The sequence below is a fragment of the Coregonus lavaretus genome (genome assembly GCF_964263955.1).
Source record: "Coregonus lavaretus genome assembly, chromosome: 38".
In the NCBI taxonomy this organism is placed as follows: domain Eukaryota; kingdom Metazoa; phylum Chordata; class Actinopteri; order Salmoniformes; family Salmonidae; genus Coregonus; species Coregonus lavaretus.
The window spans coordinates 21,881,609-21,905,933 of record NC_140025.1 but is presented as its reverse complement, the minus strand read 5'-3'; the positions used below and the strand labels follow the sequence as shown (position 1 = coordinate 21,905,933).

Sequence of the window (24,325 nt, the reverse complement as noted above, 5' to 3'; positions counted from 1 at the left end):
GGAAGTATAATGAGCCATTAACGCATTCATAATTCACTGAAAATACAATGTAGAATTCACTAGGCTGTAATTGGTCTTAGCCCTGGCCTACCTGAAGGGGAAGGTGGTCTTGTCCATCTGCATGCACACCAGGAAAGGGTACTCTGAGAACTGGACCGTGGTGATAAAGTCTAGAGACGCCTCTGTCTCAAAGCTCACCTCCATCCCAGTGCGCACAAAGTCCATGTCCACGGTCACATTCCCAGTCACCACCATGGCTCCCCTGCAAATAGACAATTTCAGATGAAAAATAACTAATGGGTGGATAAGAATAATTTTTCATTTTCTCAAATTAAGATTCAGTTGCATTTTGCAAATCTTTGACCAGTAAAATGCCTTTTAACTCAACATAAAATGAACAGGTGGTGACTGGTGGTAAAAATCTCTTACAAATTAGAGAATGTCTGAATATGAAACCGCTATCGTCATAGTTCTCTGCTTGAAATCTCAAATCAAAATGACCACTGCCAAGCCATCTGAAAAACCTGTATGTCTATCTGTCTGTGGAGGCATGCCTTGGCAAAGATGTCACTTGGGTATGTTCTGCTCTTATAGATAGCCTGCTGGTCTATTATCAGAGGAGAGGAGGTACAGTACGACTGCAAGTGATCCATACACCTGCCTCTGCCATTCCCCTCGTTGACTTTGAGCCAACACAGAACGTCACCCAAAATGTCATCGCGAAACAAAGACCAAGAAAGCAGCAGAAGTCTATCTACAGTATCTGGATCAGAGTTCTAGGAAGTCATGTATGGAGCAAATTTCATGTCTTCAACTAGCATATTTGGATGAACAATCCCAATGGCACTAAGATCAGACCAACCAAATCACTTCTTGGGTAACATCATTTTGACAAGACAAAACAACATGACATTGTCAAGACAAGACCATTAAGCTCAAATAGGTGATTCAAGCACTGGAATGAAATGCCTCATGGTAAGATTGCTGATCTAGGATCAGTTTTGCCTTTTTGATCACAATAAATAAGATTACAACATGGACAGGGGAGACCTGATCCTAGTCTGAGACGCTTTCGGGGGAATTCCGACCAGAGTTAAGCATGCTATTCACCTGTTATTCATTTGGGGTGGAGATCAAAGAAATGAAGAAGGTGTGGTGGAGGTGTGTCTACAGATAGACTGTATTCTGACCTTGACTTAATTCCCTCATAATTCCACAACCTTTATGCGCGATGAAACAATAAATAAGGTCGAGGAATCTGTCGGTTCCATGTGGAACATCTACTTTCTTTTTTTCCGATAGAAATAAGACCATTCTCCATGCACTGTAATTTACAAATATTGGTAAGCGCTACTGATAAGAGCTAGGTAAATGAGTAAACCTTTTGGATAAGGGGATTGTAAATATAAAATGACAATTGTTTTAGATCTATTTTACGTTATGAACGCTGGAGACCAATGCAAAACCAGTCATATGGCAGCAAACAGAAGAATATCATCATATCACCTTTTCCACAGTGAAGTTGATGAAATGCTGGCCTTATAATTTAGGATGAAATTTGGAGACCCAAGCTATAGGCTTCTGTAGCCATGGACAAATGACAGTATAGCGCCAAACCTACCAAATCGATTTATAGAATATTTTAATTATATGTCCGGAGTTTTCACTGTATTTTTTACAATTGGTAGCCACCATCAGTTATACCTACATACATTTATAACGGTCACTGACTTTAGTGTTCGTTTTCTTACATTTTGCATTATTCCATTACATTGTTAGTTTACCTTTCTTTCCTCTGTCACGTTTGTATGGTTGTTCTTGAGGATCGCTAGCAATAGTTGATCATATTAGGCTAACATATTACAAGTTGTGCAATAATTTGGGACATGTAGCCTATTTGAATCATTTTGGAACGCAGACCATACGTAGCAGTTTAAACCTGGAGCCTGGCTCACGGTTCATGATGACTGGACCGTTGTCATTACAGTTCCATAATTAGTGAGGATTATTAGGGTAGATTTATAGGACTACTGTTCAACCCCTATTGTACACTTTTCTCACCTTCCAATATTTCAGGGATTGAACAATTGAATATGGCAACTTTCAGGATGAATCAAACCACCGTATTTTTGATTCACCAATATATTATGTGCGTAAAAGGGTCTCCAAACAAGTTTTTTTTACTATTCATAAATACTTTCCTAACCCTAAATGATATACAAGATATATAATACAGTGGGGAAAAAAGTATTTAGTCAGCCACCAATTGTGCAAGTTCTCCCATTTAAAAAGATGAGAGGCCTGTAATTTTCATCATAGGTACACGTCAACTATGACAGACAAAATGAGAGAAAAAAATCCAGAAAATCACATTGTAGGATTTTTTATGAATTTATTTGCAAATTATGGTGGAAAATAAGTATTTGGTCAATAACAAAAGTTTCTCAATACTTTGTTATATACCCTTTGTTGGCAATGACACAGGTCAAACGTTTTCTGTAAGTCTTCACAAGGTTTTCACACACTGTTGCTGGTATTTTGGCCCATTCCTCCATGCAGATCTCCTCTAGAGCAGTGATGTTTTGGGGCTGTCGCTGGGCAACACGGACTTTCAACTCCCTCCAAAGATTTTCTATGGGGTTGAGATCTGGAGACTGGCTAGGGCACTCCAGGACCTTGAAATGCTTCTTACGAAGCCACACCTTCGTTGCCCGGGCGGTGTGTTTGGGATCATTGTCATGCTGAAAGATCCAGCCACGTTTAATCTTCAATGCCCTTGCTGATGGAAGGAGGTTTTCACTCAAAATCTCACGATACATGGCCCCATTCATTCTTTCCTTTACACGGATCAGTCGTCCTGGTCCCTTTGCAGAAAAACAGCCCCAAAGCATGATGTTTCCACCCCCATGCTTCACAGTAGGTATCGTGTTCTTTGGATGCAACTCAGCATTCTTTGTCCTCCAAACACGACGAGTTGAGTTTTTACCAAAAAGTTCTATTTTGGTTTCATCTGACCACATGACATTCTCCCAATCCTCTTCTGGGTCATCCAAATGCACTCTAGCAAACTTCAGACGGGCCTGGACATGTACTGGCTTAAGCAGGGGGACACGTCTGGCACTGCAGGATTTGAGTCCCTGGCGGCGTAGTGTGTTACTGATGGTAGGCTTTGTTACTTTGGTCCCAGCTCTCTGCAGGTCATTCACTAGGTCCCCCCGTGTGGTTCTGGGATTTTTGCTCACCGTTCTTGTGATCATTTTGACCCCACGGGGTGAGATCTTGCGTGGAGCCCCAGATCGAGGGAGATTATCAGTGGTCTTGTATGTCTTCCATTTCCTAATAATTGCTCCCACAGTTGATTTATTCAAACCAAGCTGCTTACCTATTGCATATTCCGTCTTCCCAGCCTGGTGCAGGTCTACAATTTTGTTTCTGGTGTCCTTTGACAGCTATTTGGTGTTGGCCGTAGTGGAGTTTGGAGTGTGACTGTTTGAGGTTGTGGACAGGTGTCTTTTATATTGATAACAAGTTCAAACAGGAGCCATTAATACAGGTAACGAGTGGAGGACAGAGGAGCCTCTTAAAGAAGAAGTTACAGGTCTGTGAGAGCCAGAAATCTTGCTTGTTTGTAGGTGACCAAATACTTATTTTCCACCATAATTTGCAAATAAATTCATAAAAAAATCCTACAATGTGATTTTCTTGATTTTTTTTTCTCAATTTGTATGTCATAGTTGACGTGTACCTATGATGAAAATTACAGGCCTCTCTCATCTTTTTAAGTGGGAGTACTTGCACAATTGGTGGCTGACTAAATACTTTTTTTCCCCCACTGTATACCAATTGGTGCTGACAAATATTTGTGTATTTACATGGCTTTCTTTCATTGATCCCTAATATTCTGAAGCGCTCTCTCTATACATTCTACTGAGTCTGTCGAGAAAATTAATAAAAAAGGTACTCCAAATTTAAAAGGGATGGCTATTAGATTAATGTCCTGAAAACCCTATTGAATGAAAACTCCATGAGGGTTTTCAGCGGTTGAATTCAAATGTATTCAGTGCACAAAAGAGAACCACGCCTGCAAAGCCCGTTACGCACCTGCATAAGGTAAGTCTGAATACCAACTACTGAGAAGTGCGTAGGAAAGGTGTGTGTAGGAAAAGGTGTAAATGTACTAAATCGGGCCCTTTATGAATACAGTCCCTGATTCCTGTAAAGCACCTATCTAGATTCCAACAATTCCATCCCCATTTTATCACTGGATGATGTCACATTTATCTACTGGACCGATGATGCTCTCTGGTTGAAATTGTTATTGTGTTTGCATTGACAGAAAGCATCAATCAGTCAACTACTCTAATCTAGAGCTGAATGAAATGATGTCACCTCCACATATATCTGATGAGACAAGAATTGTCACGTCACCATTCGCGAGCATGCTCTATGAATCAGTGGATGAAATGAATCAGTCGTAATTTTTAGATCGTGTAGTTAACATCAATCCTCCATCCAGGCCTCACCACTGTCAATCATGTATTACCAATTGAGTTTGTAAATGCTGCACATCTCGGCTTAAAAGTCAGTTATAGTTTGCTATTCTATAACACACATTGGATTGAATCTTTACCTTTTTCTCTAATCTGAGCCCGCCAAAGCTTGTCTACCTTTTGTCATTATTGTGCGATGATTATTCAAAACTATCCAACAATAAGCATGACTAAGTACATTCAGTTGGCAACATATGAGAAGAATGCTCAAATTGAAAAAGTGTTTTGTTTGCATTCTGCCCATCACTATTGAACCCAGGTTCCCTACTTGTTGTTGACGCTGGTCTTGGACTCCCTGTACCACAGGCTGACCTCCATGCCTCCTGAGATGTCGATGGCCAAACCACCCTGGAACTCGGCGTTGGCCTTCAACCCAGACTGAAGCTGGATGACCTGAAAGGATGTAGGAGAAGAGAGAATGAGAAAACAGGAGTGAGGAAAGAAAACACAATAGCTGCTTGCCCGTCTGGGCCAGTGAGGGCTAGTGTCAGAGAGATTTGAAACCAAGTGGCTGAAGAAGGCATTGACAGTTAAAATGTTGCCTAGGTGGATACCAACACATTCAATAGTTTATATGAGTCTATATAAAGATATTAGTAAAAAAATGTCTGAGGTACCAGTGACTTTATATAATACAGAAGACCAAGTTGAACGAACTCAAAGTTCATTTGTGTGTTGTGATTTTTTTAAAACAACACTTTAAATAAAGTTTGATTGTTCGATTGACTGATTGTTTGATGGATTGACTGAGTGACTCATTGGTTGATTCATTGATTTAAGAGTGCCAACCTGGGAGTGGTCAGTGAGCAAAATCAGGCCCTTCACCACGTTCATGGGCTCGCCGGACATGGAGAACATCTTGGACATGAGGTCACTGTAGCCCTTGAAGAAGGTCACAGGCCGCAGCTGGACGTCGAAGAGCAGGGCCGACATCCCAGCAAAGGACTCCAGGTCCTCCTCGCCTTCGTCCGGCTTGGCCGCGATCAGGGACTCCATGCCTTGGGCCTCAATCGCCACCTGGACAGCGAGAGAAAATATGGCAATCAGATATTACTGTCAACAAGTTGGCACTGTTGGTTGGTCCACCTTCCTTTGTTGAGTGCAGAAAGGCAGTGTTAGGTGAAGTTGCCCCTAAACACTGATCTTGGGTCAGTTTTGCATTTTCCCCAATAAAATAAGCTGTACCTAGGGCAAACTTAACCCAAGAGCGTGCGAGATCTTAGAATCTGCTCTTCTACATGACTACATATACAGTGGGTATCATAAGTATTCAACCCGCTTGGATTTCTTAAAATTGTATTGTGTTACAAAGGATTGAATAGTAATTTTTTGTCAATGATCTACAGAAAATACTCTAATGTCAAAGTGGAAGAAAAATTCTAACATTTTTTACAGATTATTTTAAAAATAAATCTGTAAAGTATTCACCCCCGAATCAATACATGTTAGAATCACTCCTTTGGCAGCGATTACAGCGGTGAGTCTAAGACCATTGCACACCTAGATTGTGCAATATTTGCCTATTATTCTTTAAAGAATTCTTCAAGCTCTGTCAAGATGTTGGGGATCATGGCTAGACAGCAATTTTCAAGTCTTGCCATAGATGTTCAAGCAGATTCAAGTCAAAACTGTAACTTGGCCACTCAGGAACATTCACTGTCTTCTTGGTAAGCAACTCCAATGTAGATCTGGCCTTGTGTTGTAGGTTATTTTCCTGCAGGATCTGGTGTAAAGCAGACTGAAGCAGGTTTTCCTCCAGGATTTTGCCTGTCCTTAGCTCCATCTCTTTTCTTTTTCTCCTGAAAAACTCCCCTGTCTTTGCCTATGTCAAGCATACCCATACCATGATGCAGCCACCACCATGCTTGAAAATAAGGAGGCAGTTACTCAGTGATGTATTGTGTTGGATTTTCCCCAAACATTAAGGCTTTGCATTTAGACCAAAAAGTGTATTCCTTTGCAGTGTTTTTTTCTCTTCAGTATTACTTTAGTGCCTTGTTGCATACAGGATGCATGTTTTGGAATATTTGTATTATGTATATTTTTTATCTTCTTTTCACTCTTTCATTTAGGTCATTATTGTGGAGTCACTTCAATGTTATTGATCCATCCTCAATTTTCTCCCATAACAGTCATTGAACTCTGTAGCTGTTTTAAAATCGCCAATGGCCTCATGGTGACACCCCTGAGCAGTGTCCGTCCTATCCTGCAGCTCAGTTCAGAAGGACGACTGTATCTTTGATATTTCTGGGTGGTTTAATACATCATCCACAGCGTAATTATTAACTTGAGATATTCAATTTCTGATTTGTTATTGTTACCCATCTACCAATCACTGCCCTTGTTTATGATGCTATCGAAAAGCTCCTTGGTCTTTGTGGTTGAATCTGTGCTTGAAATTCAATACTTGACTGAAGGACCTTACAGATGCTGTAGAAATAATGTAAAACCCTATTATTTCACACGAGTGATTCCATGTAACTTTTTATGTGATTTGTTAAGCCAAATGTTACTCCTGAGCTAATTTAGGCTTGCCTAAACAAAGGGGGTGAATACTTATGCAATGACTATATGTTAGTTATTAAATTTTTATAAATGTAATTTTATTTAAAAATATATATATATACATTTTCTTTGCTTAGGTCAATGACAAAAAACAACAACACAATTACATCTATTTCAATCCCACATTGTAACACAACAAAATGTGAAAAAATCCAAGGGGGGTGAATACTTATGATACCCACTGTTTAATATTAAAATTATCTAGAGGTAAAAACCTATAACAGATAATCTGTTTGGATAAAAGTGTCTGATAAATGACATGGAATATAATAACACAATGACAATGATAGTGATATAGTGGCTTCAGACAGTATTCACACCCCTTGACTTTTTCCAAATTTTGTTGTGTTAAATCCTGAATTTAAAATTGATTAAATGTATCACTGGCCTACAGACAATACCCCATAATGTCAAAGTGGAATTATGTTTCTCAACATTTTTACAAATTAATTACAAATGAAAAGCTGAAATGTCTTGAGTCAATAAGTATTCAACCCCTTTGTTATGGCAAGCCTAAATAAGTTCAGGAGTAGAATTGCTTAACAAGTCATAATAAGTTATATGGACTCACTCTGAGTGCAATAATAGTGTTTAACATGATTTTTGAATGACTACCTCATCTCTGTACCCAATACATACAATTATCTGTAAGGTCTCTCAGTTGAGCAGTGAATTTCAAACACAGATTCAACCACAAAGACCAGGGAGGTTTGGAGGTTTTCCAATGCCTCACAGAGAAGGGCACCTTTTGGTAGATGGGTAAAAAAAAAAAAAAAGGCAGACATTAAATATCCCTTTGAGAATGGTGAAGTTATGAATTACACTTTCGATAGTGTATCAATACACACAGTCACTACAAAGATACAGGTGTCCTTCCTAACTCTGTTGCCGGAGAGGAAGGAAACCGCTCATGGATTTCACCATGAGGCCAATAGTGACTTTAAAACAGTTAGAGTTTAAATGGCTGTGATAGGAGGAAACTGAGGATGGCTCACCAACATTGTAGTTACTCCACAATACTAACCTAACTGACAAGAAGGAAGCCTGTACAGAATAAAACATATTCCAAAACAATGCATACTGTTTGCAACAAGGCACTAAAGAAATACTGCAGAAAATGTGGCAAAGCAATTCACTTTTTGTCCTGAATACTAAGTGTTATGTTTGGGGCAAATCCAATACAACACATTACCGAGTACCACTCTCCATATTTTCAAGCATAGTGGTGGCTGCATCATGTTATGGGTATGCTTGTAATCGTTAAGGACTTTTTCAGAATAAAATATAAACGGAATAGAGCTAAGCACAGGCAAAATTCTAGAGGAAAACCTGGTTCAGTCTGCTTTCCACCAGACACTGGAAGATGAAAGCACATTTCAGCAGGACAATAACCCAAAATGCCAAATCTACACTGGAGTTGCTTACCAAAAAGACAGTGAATATTCCTGAGTGGCCGAGTTACGTTTTGACTTAAATCTACCTCAAAATCTATGGCAAGACCTGAAAATGGTTGCTAGCATTGATCAACAACCAATATGACAGAGCTTGAAGAATTTTGAAAATAATAAATGGGAAAATGTTGCACAATCCAGGTGTGGAAAGATCTTAGAGACTTATCCAGAAAGACTCACAGATGTAATCGCTGCCAAAGGTGATTCTAATATGTATTGACTCAGGGGTTTGAATACTTATCTAATGAAGATAGTGTTTTATTTTCCTTTTTTTTTTTTTTGTTAGAATTTTTCTTCCACTTTGACAGAGTATTTTGTGTAGATGGTTGACAAAAAATGACAATTAAATCAATTTTAATCCCACTTTGTGAATACCAGGGTAATACCACGTGTAACCACACTAGCCCAGGACCTCCACATCCGGCATCTTCACCTGCCCGGACAGCTGATGAAATTGAGGAGTATTTCTGTCTGTAATAAAGCCCTTTTGTGGGTAAAAACATATTCTGATTGGCTGGGCCTGGCTCCCCAGTGGGTGGGCCTATGCCCTCCAAGGCCCACCCATGGCTGCACACCTGCGCAGTCATGTGAAATCCATAGATTAGGGCCTAACAAATGTATTTCAATTGACTGATTTCCTTATATGAACTGTACCTCAGTAAAATCGTTGAAATTGTTGCATGTTGCGTTTATATTTTTGTTCAGAATAGTTATAGCTAGCTACCTGGCTAATAGCCAGCCCTTGAGATACCTAGCTAGCTAGCTAGACATCTGACTGAAATATCTGTTACTATTTAGACGTTGTAAACTCATCCTCCGAGAGTCAGGGGGTTTTTGTTTGGGGGATGTCTGTTGAAATGGCAGGAGTCGAGGGATGTTAAAAAAAATCCCACTGTCAGCGGCGTCTCTCTGCCACTTGCTACTGTAGGTCTCCGCTGAGCTAGTTAGTTTCACCTCTCTGCCTATGTCGTGGGCGGAGTTTCCCGTTGGACAGAGTAGTGAATTAATGCGCTGCTAACCATCCAATTCCGGTGGGAGCAGGCGAACATAACGAGCATACATGAATTACTCATGATTCCACTCGTTCGCAGAGGTAGGCGTGATTAGATTAACAAAACAAAAAAAGTGAGTAAACGCTATTTCGCAAATAAAAAGGTGCGTAAATGGCGTTTATCCTCCACTATATCCCTGGTTGCGTCTGGCAAACCCGATGTATAAATATCAATATCCTGCCAGGAAGGATTAAATCTACATTTGCCCGGCATTTTAGCTATCGAATTGACATTTGGAGGCGCCTAATCAGTCAGTTCTGTACCTGTCTGGCGCCAGTGGAATGAGCAAGCTCACCTGGTAACCAGAGCGCGAAACACGTGAGGAAATCAAACTTGGTAGTCTGCCTGGAAATTAGATCACATTTTTCTAATATTTTTCATATTAACATATTTGATCATTTTCTGTTGTCCTCTCATTTTAATTCAGGTACTTTTCAACTACCAACTTCAGAAAATGTCTGATTTAAGGTATTCCAGTACTTGAATTTCAGAGTGCCAAATTCAAGTACTTTAAGCACCTCAAGCACCTTGTGCAAACCCTGGAATACTTTCTGAAGGCACTGTAAATATAATGATATAATTTCTTCATTATCAATTCACCAATTCATTCTCATTACCTGGAGGCCATGTAGCAGGGCGCCGTTACTGGCTCCGTAGATGTTCATGTTGCTCCTCCTGAGGACCCCCGAGCCAGAGTACAGAATGTCCAGACTGTAGGTGGTAGTGGCATCAGCGGTACCTGCAGGAAGTTGATTTAGTTATAAACATAATTATACAGTACATAAATTGGCTAATCAACAAAACAATTAACTTTATCCATCTATGATTATATCACATAGCTGTATCGATTTTTCTTTAACATGTACTTACGTGCCATGAAGCCAGAGAAAGCAGAGGATGACCCAACCTTGGAGAAGCGGTCATAGTTATGGGAGATCATGTCCTTCATGGCTTGCCGTAGAATTTTGCTGTAAATTGTAGTATCCAATATAAATGAATGGTAAATAATGTATTTTGTCATTTTGGAATCACTTTTATTGTAAATAAGAATATAATGTTTCTAAACACTTCTACATTAATGTGGATATTACCATGATTACGGATAATCCTGAATAAATTGAGAATAATGATGAGTGAGAAAGTTACAGAAGCATAAATATCATACCCCCAAAAATGCTAACCTCCCCTGTTATTGTAATGGTGAGAGGTTATGTCTTGGGGATATGATATTTGTGCGTCCATAACTTTCTCACTCACTCATCATTATTCACGATTCATTCTGGATTATCCGTAATCTACATTAATGTAGAAGTGTTTAGAAACATATTCTATTCTTATTTAAAAGTGACTTAAAAATGACAAAACACATTATTTACCATTCGTTTCTATTGGGCACAAAATAATATGAAACAACCAAAACAAACAGCAAATGCATCCAACAAGTTTGTAGAGTCACAACCTTGATGTAATCATTGTGTGCTAGGAATATGGGACCAAATACTGGCCCATGTAGACTCCAATGCCTCCCACAGTTGTGTATATTTGCCTGGATGTCCTTTGGGTGGGGGACCATTCATGCTAGGAATATGGGACCAAATACTCAACTTTTGACTACTTCAATAAACATACACTGAGTGTACAAAACATTATGAACACCTGCTCTTATCATGACATAGACTGACCAGGTGAATCCAGGTTAAAGCTATGATCCTTTATTGATGTCACTTGGTAAATCCACTTCAATCAGTGTAGATGAAGGGGAGGAGACAGGTTAAATAATAATTTTTAAGCCTTGAAACAATTGAGACATGGATTGTGTATGTGTGCCATTCAGAGGGTGAATGGGCCACACAAAATATTTAAGTGCCTTTGAACGGGGTATGGTAGTAGGCAGTGTTGTGTTCGAGACCACCTAAAGCGAGACCGATTCAAGACCAAGACCGGAGCAAATCGAATCAGAGTCAAGACCAAGACCGGAGGGGGGGCGACACTGAGACAACACCAAGACCGGGAGGGGGATAAGGGGTCCGAGACAAGACCATGATTGTAATTTTGTCAAATCACCACCATAATAAGAGTTCAAAATGTCCAGTTTTTCTGTGTTCATATTTCAGAACAACATATGGATTCTTTATCAAATCAAATTTTATTTGTCACATGCGCCGAATACAACAGTGAAATGCTTACTTACAAGCCCATAACCAACAATGCAGTTTTAAGAAAGAATACCAAAAAATAAAAAAATAAAAAATAATAATACGAAATAAAAGTAACAAATTAATTAAAGAGCATGCTGACGGAAAATAGAGCCACCCTACAAATTATTACTAACCCAAACACAGTGGGGAACAATGGGCCTTCTACGCCTTCAGAGAAGGGCTAAGGATTTATAAAATAATGATAATAATATAATAACGATAATTATATTATTATTTTCAATGATGTTCTGATTTAATTTGTTCAGTTTTTGTTGGAAAGGAAAGGGTCAACGCTGAAGAGAAAAAAAGATCCAATCAGGATTTTTCTTTGCTGGTCTCTGGGGAGATAAATCTAGCTAGCTAAATTAGCCATTGGCTAGGCCATCAGAAGCTAGATAAAGGCAACTGCCATTCAACTGTATTAGGGCAAACATTTTGATTGACAGTGGAATTAACCAATCACATTTTGACTTAATGGATGGGACCTTTTTTACAAAAACGTATGGAAACTTCAACAGGTCACTGCGCAATAGTGAGCAGTAGTTTTCCCACGGTCTAGCTAGCTAGCTTTTGTTGTCAGCTAGTTTGCAGCGGATGCAGCAGGTGTTATCAAAGAGGATGTTGTTGCTAATTTGTTAGCTTCTCCCTTTTCAAGAATAACTTTCAACAAGAAGTTAAGTTTCAAATTATCATCATATGGTGAGTGGAACTGTGTATTTTATTGCAGCGCACTTGCTGTTGTTAGCCATCTCTTTGAAAATAATGTATGTGTGTGAAACATTGTTGCATTTAAAGTGGAACAGACAGCATTTTACCAACATGAAATCTTATTAAAATCTGTTCATATACAACCCCAGGAAGAATTAAACTATAAAAAAAAAAAAATTAAATACATTTTCTGACAAGCAACCACTTAGATATGGTCATTTTCACATTTTCATAAATTCTTAGAATGTTTGGGAATTACGTATACTAAGGAATTTGTGGAAATTCTATAGCAGAATATAATGGGAAAGTGGCCGTGCGTTTGGACAATTAATAGACAGTGCAGTAAATAAAACAGACCAGAGGCTACACAGACCAGTGCGCTTTAGCCAAATCAGAGCTACAGTAGACCTTTATACAAACAAGCCATTTGCCACACGGGCCTGCCATCATTCACTTTGAACTGGATTGTGTGTTTACAGGCAGTTGCAACAGCGCAACTTTAGATCATTAGAAGGCATTCGCCAAAAGCCACAAAATAAACCTGAATAGATTTCAGCAAATATGTAAACACCACGGGAGTCCTCTTACATTTGGGAACTTTAGTCCTATTGATCAAACAACCATGAAAAGGTAGGCTCTCTCTCCCTCAGTTATGCACATCAACAACAACAAGATCAACAACTAATGCTAGCCAGAGCAAGATTAGCTAAAATCTAATGAAGGAACATTAGATAAACCCTTTCAAACTTTTTCCGCTAGTTGGTCATCAAAATTGCACTGATAAACGATGGGGAATTGTAGCCTCGTCCTTCTGCAGCTTGCCTGCCAATGCATGCTTGTCCCCAAAGCCAAGACCTCCTTTGGCCGCCATTCCTTCCAGTTCTCTGCTGCCAATGACTGGAACGAACTGCAAAAATCTCTGAAGCTGGAGACTCCTATCTCCCTCACTAACTTTAAGCATCAGTTGTCAGATCACCTTACCGATCACTGCACCTGTACACAGCCCATCTGAAATTAGCCCACCCAACTACCTCATCCCCATATTGTTATTTATCTTGCTCATTTGCACCCCAGTATCTCTATTTGCACATCTATCATTCCAGTGTTAATACTAAATTGTAATTATTTTGCACTATGGTCTATTTATAGCCATACCTCCATAACTTGCTACATTTGCACACACTGTATATATATTTCTGTTGTATTTTTGACTTTATGTTTTGTTTACCCCATATGTAACTCTGTGTTGTTGTTTTTAATCGCACTGCTTTGCTTTATCTTGGCCAGGTCACAATTGTAAATGAGAACTTGTTCTCAACTGGCTTACCTGGTTAAATAAAGGTGAAATAAAAATAAATAAAGTCCCAACCAAGCACCAAGCTAACTGGCTAAAGTTGGCTAGCTTGCTAGCTGGCTACTTCCAGACACAAATGAGAGAACACCTCACTCTGACCATTTTACTCGCCGTAGCAAAGCTGGTTAGGCTGTTTAAATGTTATCTAGAGTGTTCTTGGCTAACTATTACTTTTTTTGCCTACATTTACTGACACCGGTCATATTCAGAGGGTGTTGAGCGTTCGTAAATTAATCAGTTGTTCTGCGCTCTAGCACACTCAGACGAGAGTGCTCTGAAATTGGAGTAGATAGCCAGAGTGAATTTGTGAACGCAAGATACTGTTATCCAGTTAGCATAAGTTATTGCTAGCTAATCAAATGACACCTGCATCTCTAGCTGTGTATAGCCACCGAAAAACGATATGACGGGAAAAGGTCAGTCACTCACCCACTCCTCTAATGGCATGACATGACATGACATCCTCCTAGCAGCTAGCTAACATTAGGCTCAGTGTTTTTAGCTTGCTACATAAGTAGATACGCTAGCGTATTAGCCACGTTATGACTGACTTGTGATCATTACCCTTGCTAGTTTAATTGTATTGACATTCCCAGCCTTAGTTACATTTGTCTGTTTTTGTCCAGAATAATGAGTAATTGAAACTGAAACAGTGCATCGCGAATGGAGGCAGCAAACAATGTACCAGGCCCGCTGTAATTTACAACCTGATAGCAATATTTTGTGAATTATATTAATCTTGGTGAATTATATTAATCTTGCATTGAACTGCATCCATCTATTCTGCCAACAATGCCTTAGTGTACGTCATGGAACGTTGAGTCAAATATAACCTTTTTTAAAACCTTTTATAAAGTTGGTTTTGTAGCATAGACTGGGAATTTGACATTTTTGACTGATATGATTGTCTGTTTGTTTCATATCTGCAAAGTAGTTCAGCTCCACTTTAAAAACTTTAGTTCACCGGTTACTTTGTGTGCTAAACATGAAATGTTTTTTGCAATGGGAAGTCATAGTTGTACATTTCGATTGGGAAATGCTTAATGGTTGTGTTTTTGCATTCTTACTGGCTTATTATGTCCATGTTTATGGACTGCTGTCTTTCCATTGGCCCTATGCAGTGGTGTAGTGGAGCCTGGAAAAGTTTCACACCATGTGTGAAAACTCCTATGTTTTCCTGTTTTCTTTAATGAGTTTTCCTATAGATTTCTCAGATTTGGAAAATTGCTGTAATTTCTAAACGGTTCACCTGATATGGATGGAAATACCCTATAATTAAAGCTGACAGTCTGCACTTTAACCTCATAATCATTGTATCATTTCAAATCCCAAGTGCTGGAGTACAGAGCCAAAACAACAACAAAATGTGTCACTGTCCCAATACTTTTGGAGCTCACTGTAAGTAATGCCTGCCTTCAACTTAGGTTTTTAATTGTCAAATAAATAAAATCTAATGAGTGCCTGCTGGTCTAGCAAGTAACGCCACTGCCTGCACCACATATAAAAAACCCCAGTGTGGGTACGAATCCCAGCCCCACCGCTAGTCTCCTCACTCATTTAGTGCTATTTCTGTCTGAATAAAATGAAAATACCCACAAATCATCAAATCAAATGTAAATCCCATCACCCACCTGGCAGGCATTTCAAAGTGGAGGATGTCCTTGACCTTGGAAAGCATGTACTTGTTCAACTCTTTGGGCAGGTTTCCGATGGACAGGAGCACGTTCTTCACCTCCATGTATGAGGGGTTGCTGCTGAGGACCACGTCCGCGGCTGCTGCCCTCACATTCTTCTCGTAGACCCGGCGGTTCTGGTGGTAAACTCGGTTCACTGTCTGCTTCACCTGAAATGGAGTGAGGCACGACAACAGTTTAAAATATCTGTTTTGGTGGCCAGGCTGGTCTAGCGCTAATGCCGCAACCTCCGGGCACACATGTCTACGATGTCGGCATGAGTTTGAACCCGACCTACTGCCCTTTTACACGACTTCTCACTATAGTTCCACACTGCTATCATCTATCTGTTCAATCAAATCTGAAAATCCTATTATATACAGTGCCTTCTGAAAGTATTCAGACCCCTTGACTTTTTCCACATTTTATTACATTACAGCCTTATAATATTAAAATTGAATAAATAAAAATAAACTAACTCAGCAATCTACACACAATACCCCATAATGACAAAGTGAAAACAGGTTTTTAGACATTTTTGCAAATTCATTAAAAATACAAAATTGAAATACTTTATTTATATAAGTATTCAGACCCTTTGCTATGAGACTTGAAATTGAGCTCAGGTGCATCCTGTTTCCATTGATCATCCTTGAGATGTTTCTACAACTTGATTGGAGTCCACCTGTGGTAAATTCAATTGATTGGACATGATTTGGAAAGGCACACACCTGTATATATATAGTGGGGGGGAAAAGTATTTTGTCAGCCACCAATTGTGCAAGTTCTCCCACTTAAAAAGATGAGAGAGGCCTGTAATTTTCATCATAGGTACACGTCAACTATGATGACCCTTGACCTCTGGGTCCCGCCACCCCCGACGACAAAGGCCACAAGGATTCCATCCCTAATCGGCCTCCAGATCCCCCCTGAGTGGAGAGGAGCCCCTGTGGAGGACCACAGACACAGCTGCTCTTTTTATCTCCTCACAGACACTCACTCACACTCTCACTTGTCCTTCAGTGGAGTATGTCCAAGATTATTTTGTGTCCGGGAAACCGGCCCAAAGTGCATGTAGGAGTGCTTTAATGTTATAGTTTTAAGGCACGGTTTAGCACCTGACAGTCAACATTATGAAACGAGTAGTGGTAATTCACAAATCCTTGTTTCATTGAAACAAGTTAAAACAATAGGTAAGCAGTTTGGTTTGAAGAAATCAACTGTGGGAGCAATTATTAGGAAATGGAAGACATACAAGACCACTGATAATCTCCCTCGATCTGGGGCTCCACGCAAGATCTCACACCGTGGGGTCAAAATGATCACAAGAACGGTGAGCAAAAATCCCAGAACCACACGGGGGGACCTAGTGAATGACCTGCAGAGAGCTGGGACCAAAGTAACAAAGCCTACCATCAGTAACACACTACGCCGCCAGGGACTCAAATCCTGCAGTGCCAGACGTGTCCCCCTGCTTAAGCCAGTACATGTCCAGGCCCATCTGAAGTTTGCTAGAGTGCATTTGGATGATCCAGAAGAGGATTGGGAGAATGTCACATGGTCAGATGAAACCAAAATAGAACTTTTTGGTAAAAACTCAACTCGTCGTGTTTGGAGGACAAAGAATGCTGAGTTGCATCCAAAGAACACGATACCTACTGTGAAGCATGGGGGTGGAAACATCATGCTTTGGGGCTGTTTTTCTGCAAAGGGACCAGGACGTCTGATCCGTGTAAAGGAAAGAATGAATGGGGCCATGTATCGTGAGATTTTGAGTGAAAACCTCCTTCCATCAGCAAGGGCATTGAAGATGAAACGTGGCTGGGTCTTTCAGCATGACAATGATCCCAAACACACCGCCCGGGCAACGAAGGAGTGGCTTCGTAAGAAGCATTTCCAGGTCCTGGAGTGGCCTAGGCAGTCTCCAGATCTCAACCACATAGAAAATCTTTGGAGGGAGGTGAAAGTCCATGTTGCCCAGCGACAGCCCCAAAACATCACTGCTCTAGAGGAGATCTGCATGGAGGAATGGGCCAAAATACCAGCAACAGTGTGTGAAAACCTTGTGAAGACTTACAGAAAACGTTTGACCTGTGTCATTGCCAACAAAGGGTATATAACAAAGTATTGAGAAACTTTTGTTATTGACCAAATACTTATTTTCCACCATAATTTGCAAATAAATGCATAAAAAATCCTACAATGTGATTTTCTGGAATTTTCTTTCTCATTTTATCTGTCATAGTTGACGTGTACCTATGATGAAAATTACAGGCCTCTCTCATCTTTTTAAGTGGGAGAACTTGCACAATTGGTGGCTGACTAAATACTTTTTCCCCCACTGTATGTGTGTGTGTATATATATATATATATATATATATATATATATATATATATATATATATATATATATATATATATATATATATATATATATATATATATATATACACACACACACACACACACACACACACACGGTGAGGGAAAAAAGTATTTGATCCCCTGCTGATTTTGTAGGTTTGCCCACTGACAAAGACATGATCAGTCTATAATTTGAATGGTAGGTTTATTTGAACAGTGAGTGACAGAATAACAACAAAAAAATCCAGAAAAACGTATGTCAAAAATGTTATTAATTGATTTGTATTTTAATGAGGGAAATAAGTATTTGACCCCTCTGCAAAACATGACTTCGTACTTGGTGGCAAAACCCTTGCTGGCAATCACAGAGGTCAGACGTTTCTTGTAGTTGGCCACCAGGTTTGCACACATCTCAGGAGGGATTTTGTCCCACTCCTCTTTGCAGATCTTCTCCAAGTCATTAAGGTTTCGAGGCTGACGTTTGGCAACTCGAACCTTCAGCTCCCTCCACAGATTTTCTATGGGATTAAGGTCTGGAGACTGGCTAGGCCACTCCAGGACCTTAATGTGCTTCTTCTTGAGCCACTCCTTTGTTGCCTTGGCCGTGTGTTTTGGGTCATTGTCATGCTGGAATACCCATCCACGACCCATTTTCAATGCCCTGGCTGAGGGAAGGAGGTTCTCACCCCAGATTTGACGGTACATGGCCCTGTCCATCGTCCCTTTGATGCAGTGATGTTGTCCTGTCCCCTTAGCAGAAAAACACCCCCAAAGCATAATGTTTCCACCTCCATGTTTGATGGTGGGGATGGTGTTCTTGGGGTCATAGGCAGCATTCCTCCTCCTCCAAACACGGCGAGTTGAGTTGATGCCAAAGAGCTCCATTTTGGTCTCATCTGACCACAACAATTTCACCCAGTTCTCCTCTGAATCATTCAGATGTTCATTGGCAAACTTCAGACGGCCCTGTATATATGCTTTCTTGAGCAGGGGGACCTTGTGGGCGCTGCAAGATTTCAGTCCTTCACGGCATAGTGTGTTACCAATTGTTTTCTTGGTGATTATGGTCCCAGCTGCCTTGAGATCATTGACAAGATCCTCTCGTGTAGTTCTGGGCTGATTCCTCACCGTTCTCATGATCATTGCAACTCCACAAGGTGAGATCTTGCATGGAGCCCCAGGCCGAGGGAGATTGACAGTTATTTTGTGTTTCTTCCATTTGCAAATAATCGCACCAACTGCTGTCACCTTCTCACCAAGCTGCTTGGCGATGGTCTTGTAGCCCATTCCAGCCTTGTGTAGGTGTACAATCTTGTCCCTGACATCCTTGGAGAGCTCTTTGGTCTTGGCCATGGTGGAGAGTTTGGAATCTGATTGATTGATTGCTTCTATGGACAGGTGTCTTTTATACAGGTAACAAACTGAGATTAGGAGCACTCCCTTTAAGAGTGTGCTCCTAATCTCAGCTCGTTACCTGTATAAAAAGACACCTGAGTGCCAGAAATCATTCTGATTGAGAGGGGGTCAAATACTTATTTCCCTCATTAAAATGCAAATCAATTTATTACATTTTTGACATGCGTTTTTCTGGATTTTCTGGATTTTTTTTTATTCTGTCTCTCACTGTTCAAATAAACCTACCATTAAAATTAGAGACTAATCATTTCTTTGTCAGTGGGCAAACGTACAAAATCAGCAGGGGATCAAATATATTTTTCCCTCACTGTATATGATATATTTGAGATTCTTCAAATAGCCACCCTTTGCCTTGATGACAGCTGTGTGCAAAGCATTGGCATTCTCTCAACCAGCTTCACCTAGAATACTTTTCCAACACTCTTGAAAGGAGTTCCCACATATGCTGAGCACTTGTTGGCTGCTTTTCCTTCACTCTGCTGTCCGACTCATCCCAAACCATCTCAATTGGGTTGAGGTCAGGGGATGGTGGAGGACACGTCATCTGATGCAGCACTCCATCACTCTCCTTCTTGGTAAAATAGCCCTTACACAGCCTGGAGGTGTGTTGAGTCATTGTCCTGTTGAAAAACAAATGATAGTCCCACTAAGACCAAACCAGATGGGATGGCGTATCGCTGCAGAATGCTGTGGTAGTCATGCTGGTTAAGTGTGCCTTGAATTCTAAATAAATCACACAGACAGTGTCACCAAAAAATCACCCCCACACCATAACACCTCCTCCTCCATGCTTTACGGTGGGAATTACCTCTGTAGCTCAATTGGTAGAGCATGGCGCTTGTAACGCCAGGGTAGTGGGTTCGATCCCCGGGACCACCAATACGTAAAAATGTATGCACACATGACTGTAAGTCGCTTTGGATAAAAGCGTCTGCTAAATGGCATATTATTATATTATTTAAACATATGGAGATCATCCGTTCACCCACACCGTGTCTCACAAAGACACAGTGGTTGGAACCTAAAATCTCAAATTTGGATTCCAGACCAAACAACACATTTCCACCGGTCTAATGTCCATTGCTCGTGTTTCTTGGCCCAAGCAGGTCTCTTCTTATTATTGGTGTCCTTTAGTAGTGGTTTCTTTGCAGCAATTCGACCACGAAGGCCTGATTCACACAGTCCCCTCTGCACAGTTGATGTTGAGATGTGTCTGTGACTTGAACTCTGTGAAGCATTTATTTGGGCTTCAATTTCTGAGGCTGGTAACGCTAATGAACTTATCCTCTGTATCAGTGTTAACTCTGGGTCTTCCTTTCCTGTGCTGGTCCTCATGAGAGCCAGTTTCATCATAGCACTTGATGGTTTTTGCGACTGCACTTGAAGAAACTTTCAAAGTTCTTGAAAGTTTCCGTATTGACTGACCTTCATGACTTAAAAGTAATGATGGACTGTCATTTCTCTTTGCTTATTTGAGCTGTTCATGACATAATATGGACTTGGTCTTTTACCAAATAGGGCTATCTTCTGTACATCCACCCCCTACCTTGTCACAACACAATTGATTGGTTCAAATGCCTTAAGAAGGAAAGAAATTCCACAAATTAACTTTGAAGAAGGCACACCTGTTAATTGAAATGCATTCCATGAAGCTGGTTGAGAGAATGCCAAGAGTGTGCAAAGCTGTCATCAAGGCAAAGGGTGGCTATTTGAAGAATCTCAAATATAAAATATATTTTGATTTGTTTAAAAACTTTTTTGATTCCATATGTGTTATTTCACAGTTTTGATGTCTTTACTATTATTCTACAATGTATAAAATAGTAAAAAATCAATAAGCAACCTTGAATGAGTAGGTGCGTCCAACCTTTTGACTGGTAGTATGTATAATATATATATATATATATATATATATATATATATATATATATATATATATATACACACACACACACACAGTGGGGAGAACAAGTATTTGATACACTGCCAATTTTGCAGGTTTTCCTACTTACAAAGCATGTAGAGGTATGTAATTTTTATCATAGGTACACTTCAACTGTGAAAGACGGAATCTAAAACAAAAATCCAGAAAATCACATTGTATGATTTTTAAGTAATTAATTTGCATTTTATTGCATGACATAAGTATTTGATCACCTACCAACCAGTAAGAATTCCGGCTCTCACAGACCTGTTAGTTTTTCTTTAAGAAGCCCTCCTGTTATCCACTCATTACCTGTATTAACTGCACCTGTTTGAACTCGTTACCTGTATAAAAGACACCTGTCCACACACTCAATCAAACAGACTCCAACCTCTCCACAATGGCCAAGACCAGAGAGCTGTGTAAGGACATCAGGGATAAAATTGTAGACCTGCACAAGGCTGGGATGGGCTACAGGACAATAGGCAAGCAGCTTGGTGAGAAGGCAACAACTGTTGGCGCAATTATAAAAAAATGGAAGAAGTTCAAGATGACGGTCAATCACCCTCGGTCTGGGGCTCCATGCAAGATCTCACCTCATGGGGCATCAATGATCATGAGGAAGGTGAGGGATCAGCCCAGAACTACACGGCAGGACCTGGTCAATGACCTGAAGAGAGCTGGGACCACAGTCTCAAAGAAAACCATTAGTAACACACTACGCCAACATGGATTAAAATCCTGCAGCGCACGCAAGGTCCCCCTGCTCAAGCCAGCGCATGTCCAGGCCCGTCTGAAGTTTGCCAATGACCATCTGGATGATCCAGAGGAGGAATGGGAGAAGGTAATGTGGTCTGATGAGACAAAAATATAGCTTTTTGGTCTAAACTTCACTCGCCGTGTTTGGAGGAAGAAGAAGGATGAGTACAACCCCAAGAACACCATCCCAACCGTGAAGCATGGGAGGTGGAAACATCATTCTTTGGGGATGCTTTTCTGCAAAGGGGACAGGACGACTGCACCGTATTGAGGGGAGGATGGATGGGGCCATGTATCGCGAGATCTTGGCCAACAACCTCCTTCCCTCAGTAAGAGGATTGAAGATGGGTCGTGGCTGGGTCTTCCAGCATGACAACGACCCGAAACACACAGCCAAGGCAACTAAGGAGTGGCTCCGTAAGAAGCATCTCAAGGTCCTGGAGTGGCCTAGCCAGTCTCCAGTATTGAACCCAATAGAACATCTTTGGAGGGAGCTGAAAGTCTGTATTGCCCAGCGACAGCCCCGAAACCTGAAGGATTTGGAGAAGGTCTGTATGGAGGAGTGGGCCAAAATCCCTGCTGCAGTGTGTGCAAACCTGGTCAAGACCTACAGGAAACGTATGATCTCTGTAATTGCAAACAAAGGTTTCTGTACCAAATATTAAGTTCAGTTTTTCTGATGTATCAAATACTTATGTCATGCAATAAAATGCAAATTAATTACTTAAATCATACAATGTGATTTTCTGGATTTTTGTTTTAGATTCCGTCTCTCACAGTTGAAGTGTACCTATGATAAAAATTACAGACCTCTACATGCTTTGTAAGTAGGAAAACCTGCTAAATCGGCAGTGTATCAAATACTTGTTCTCCCCACTATATATATATATATATATATATATATATATATCACATTACAGTTCAAAAGTTTGGGGTCACTTAGATATTTAATTGGTTTCCATGAAAACATACATTAAATGAGTTTGAATAGGAAATATAGCAAAATGAATAGGAAATGTAGTCATTGACAAGGTTAGAAATAATGATTGTGTCCTTCAAAATTAGCTTCGTCAAATAATCCTCAATTTGCAGCAATTACAGCCTTGCAGACCTTTGGCATTCTAGTTGTCAATTTGTTGAGGTCATCTGAAGAGATTTCACCCCATGCTTCCTGAAGCACCTCCCACAAGTTGGATTGGCTTGATGGGCACTTCTTACGTACCATACGGTCAAGCTGCTCCCACAACAGCTCAATAGGTTTGAGATCCGGTGAATGTGCTGGCCACTCCATTATAGACAGAATACCAGCTGACTGCTTCTTCTCTAAATAGTTATTGCATAGTTTGGAGCTGTGCTTTGGGTCATTGTCCTGTTGTAGGAGGAAATTGGCTACGATCAAGCGCCGTCCACAGGGTATGGCATGGCGTTGCAAAATGGAGTGATAGCCTTCCTTCTTCAAGATCCCTTTTACCCTGTACAAATCTCCCACTTTACCACCACCAAAGCACACCCAGACCATCACATTGCCCCCACCATGCTTGACAGATGGCATCAAGCACTCCTCCAGCATCTTTTCATTTGGTCTGCGTATCAAAAATGTTCTTCTTTGTGATCCGAACACCTCAAACTTCGATTCGTCTGTCCATAACACTTTTTTCCAATCTTCCTCTGCCCAGTGTCTGTGTTCTTTTGCCCATCTTAATATTTTATTTTCATTGGCCAGTCTGAGATATGGCTTTTTCTTTGCAACTCTGCCTAGAAGGTCAGCATCCCGGAGTCGCCTCTTCACTGTTGACGTTGAGACTGGGGTTTTGCGGGTACTATTTAATGAAGCTGCCAGTTGAGGACCAGTGAGGTGTCTGTTCCTCAAACTAGACACTAATGTATTTGTCCTCTTGCTCAGTTGTGCACTGGGGCCTCCCACTCCTCTTTCCATTCTGGTTAGAGTCAGTTTGCGCTGTTCTGTGAAGGGAGTAGTACACAGCGTTGTACGAGATCTTCAGTTTCTTGCCAATTTCTCGCATGGTATAGCCTTCATTTCTCAGAACAAGAATAGACTGACGAGTTTTTGAGCCTGTAATCGAACCCACAATTGCTGATGCTCCAGATACTCAACTAGTCTCAAGAAGGCCAGTTTTATTGCTTCTTTAAACAGCACAACAGTTTTCAGCTGTGCTAACATAATTGCAAAAGGGTTTTCTAATGATCAATTAGCCTTTTAAAATGATAAACTTGGATTAGCAAACACAACGTGCCATTGGAACACAGGACTGATGGTTGCTGATAATGGGCCTCTGTACGCCTATGTAGA

At 40.4% G+C, this 24,325-nt stretch overlaps 1 protein-coding gene across 1 annotated transcript in view; it reads right to left on the bottom strand.

Annotated features, from left to right (window-relative positions):
* The window catches only part of mttp (microsomal triglyceride transfer protein), a 38,973-nt gene that overhangs the window by 1,776 nt on the left and 12,872 nt on the right, over window positions 1-24,325 (bottom strand). Inside the window, exons 11-16 of the mRNA XM_084154921.1 lie at window positions 15,510-15,721; window positions 10,489-10,586; window positions 10,236-10,357; window positions 5,340-5,567; window positions 4,819-4,943; window positions 92-262 (exon numbers count right to left, since the gene is read on the bottom strand). Of these exons, the coding sequence (XP_084011047.1) occupies window positions 92-262; window positions 4,819-4,943; window positions 5,340-5,567; window positions 10,236-10,357; window positions 10,489-10,586; window positions 15,510-15,721 (956 nt within the window). The remainder of the gene's footprint in view (window positions 1-91; window positions 263-4,818; window positions 4,944-5,339; window positions 5,568-10,235; window positions 10,358-10,488; window positions 10,587-15,509; window positions 15,722-24,325) is intronic.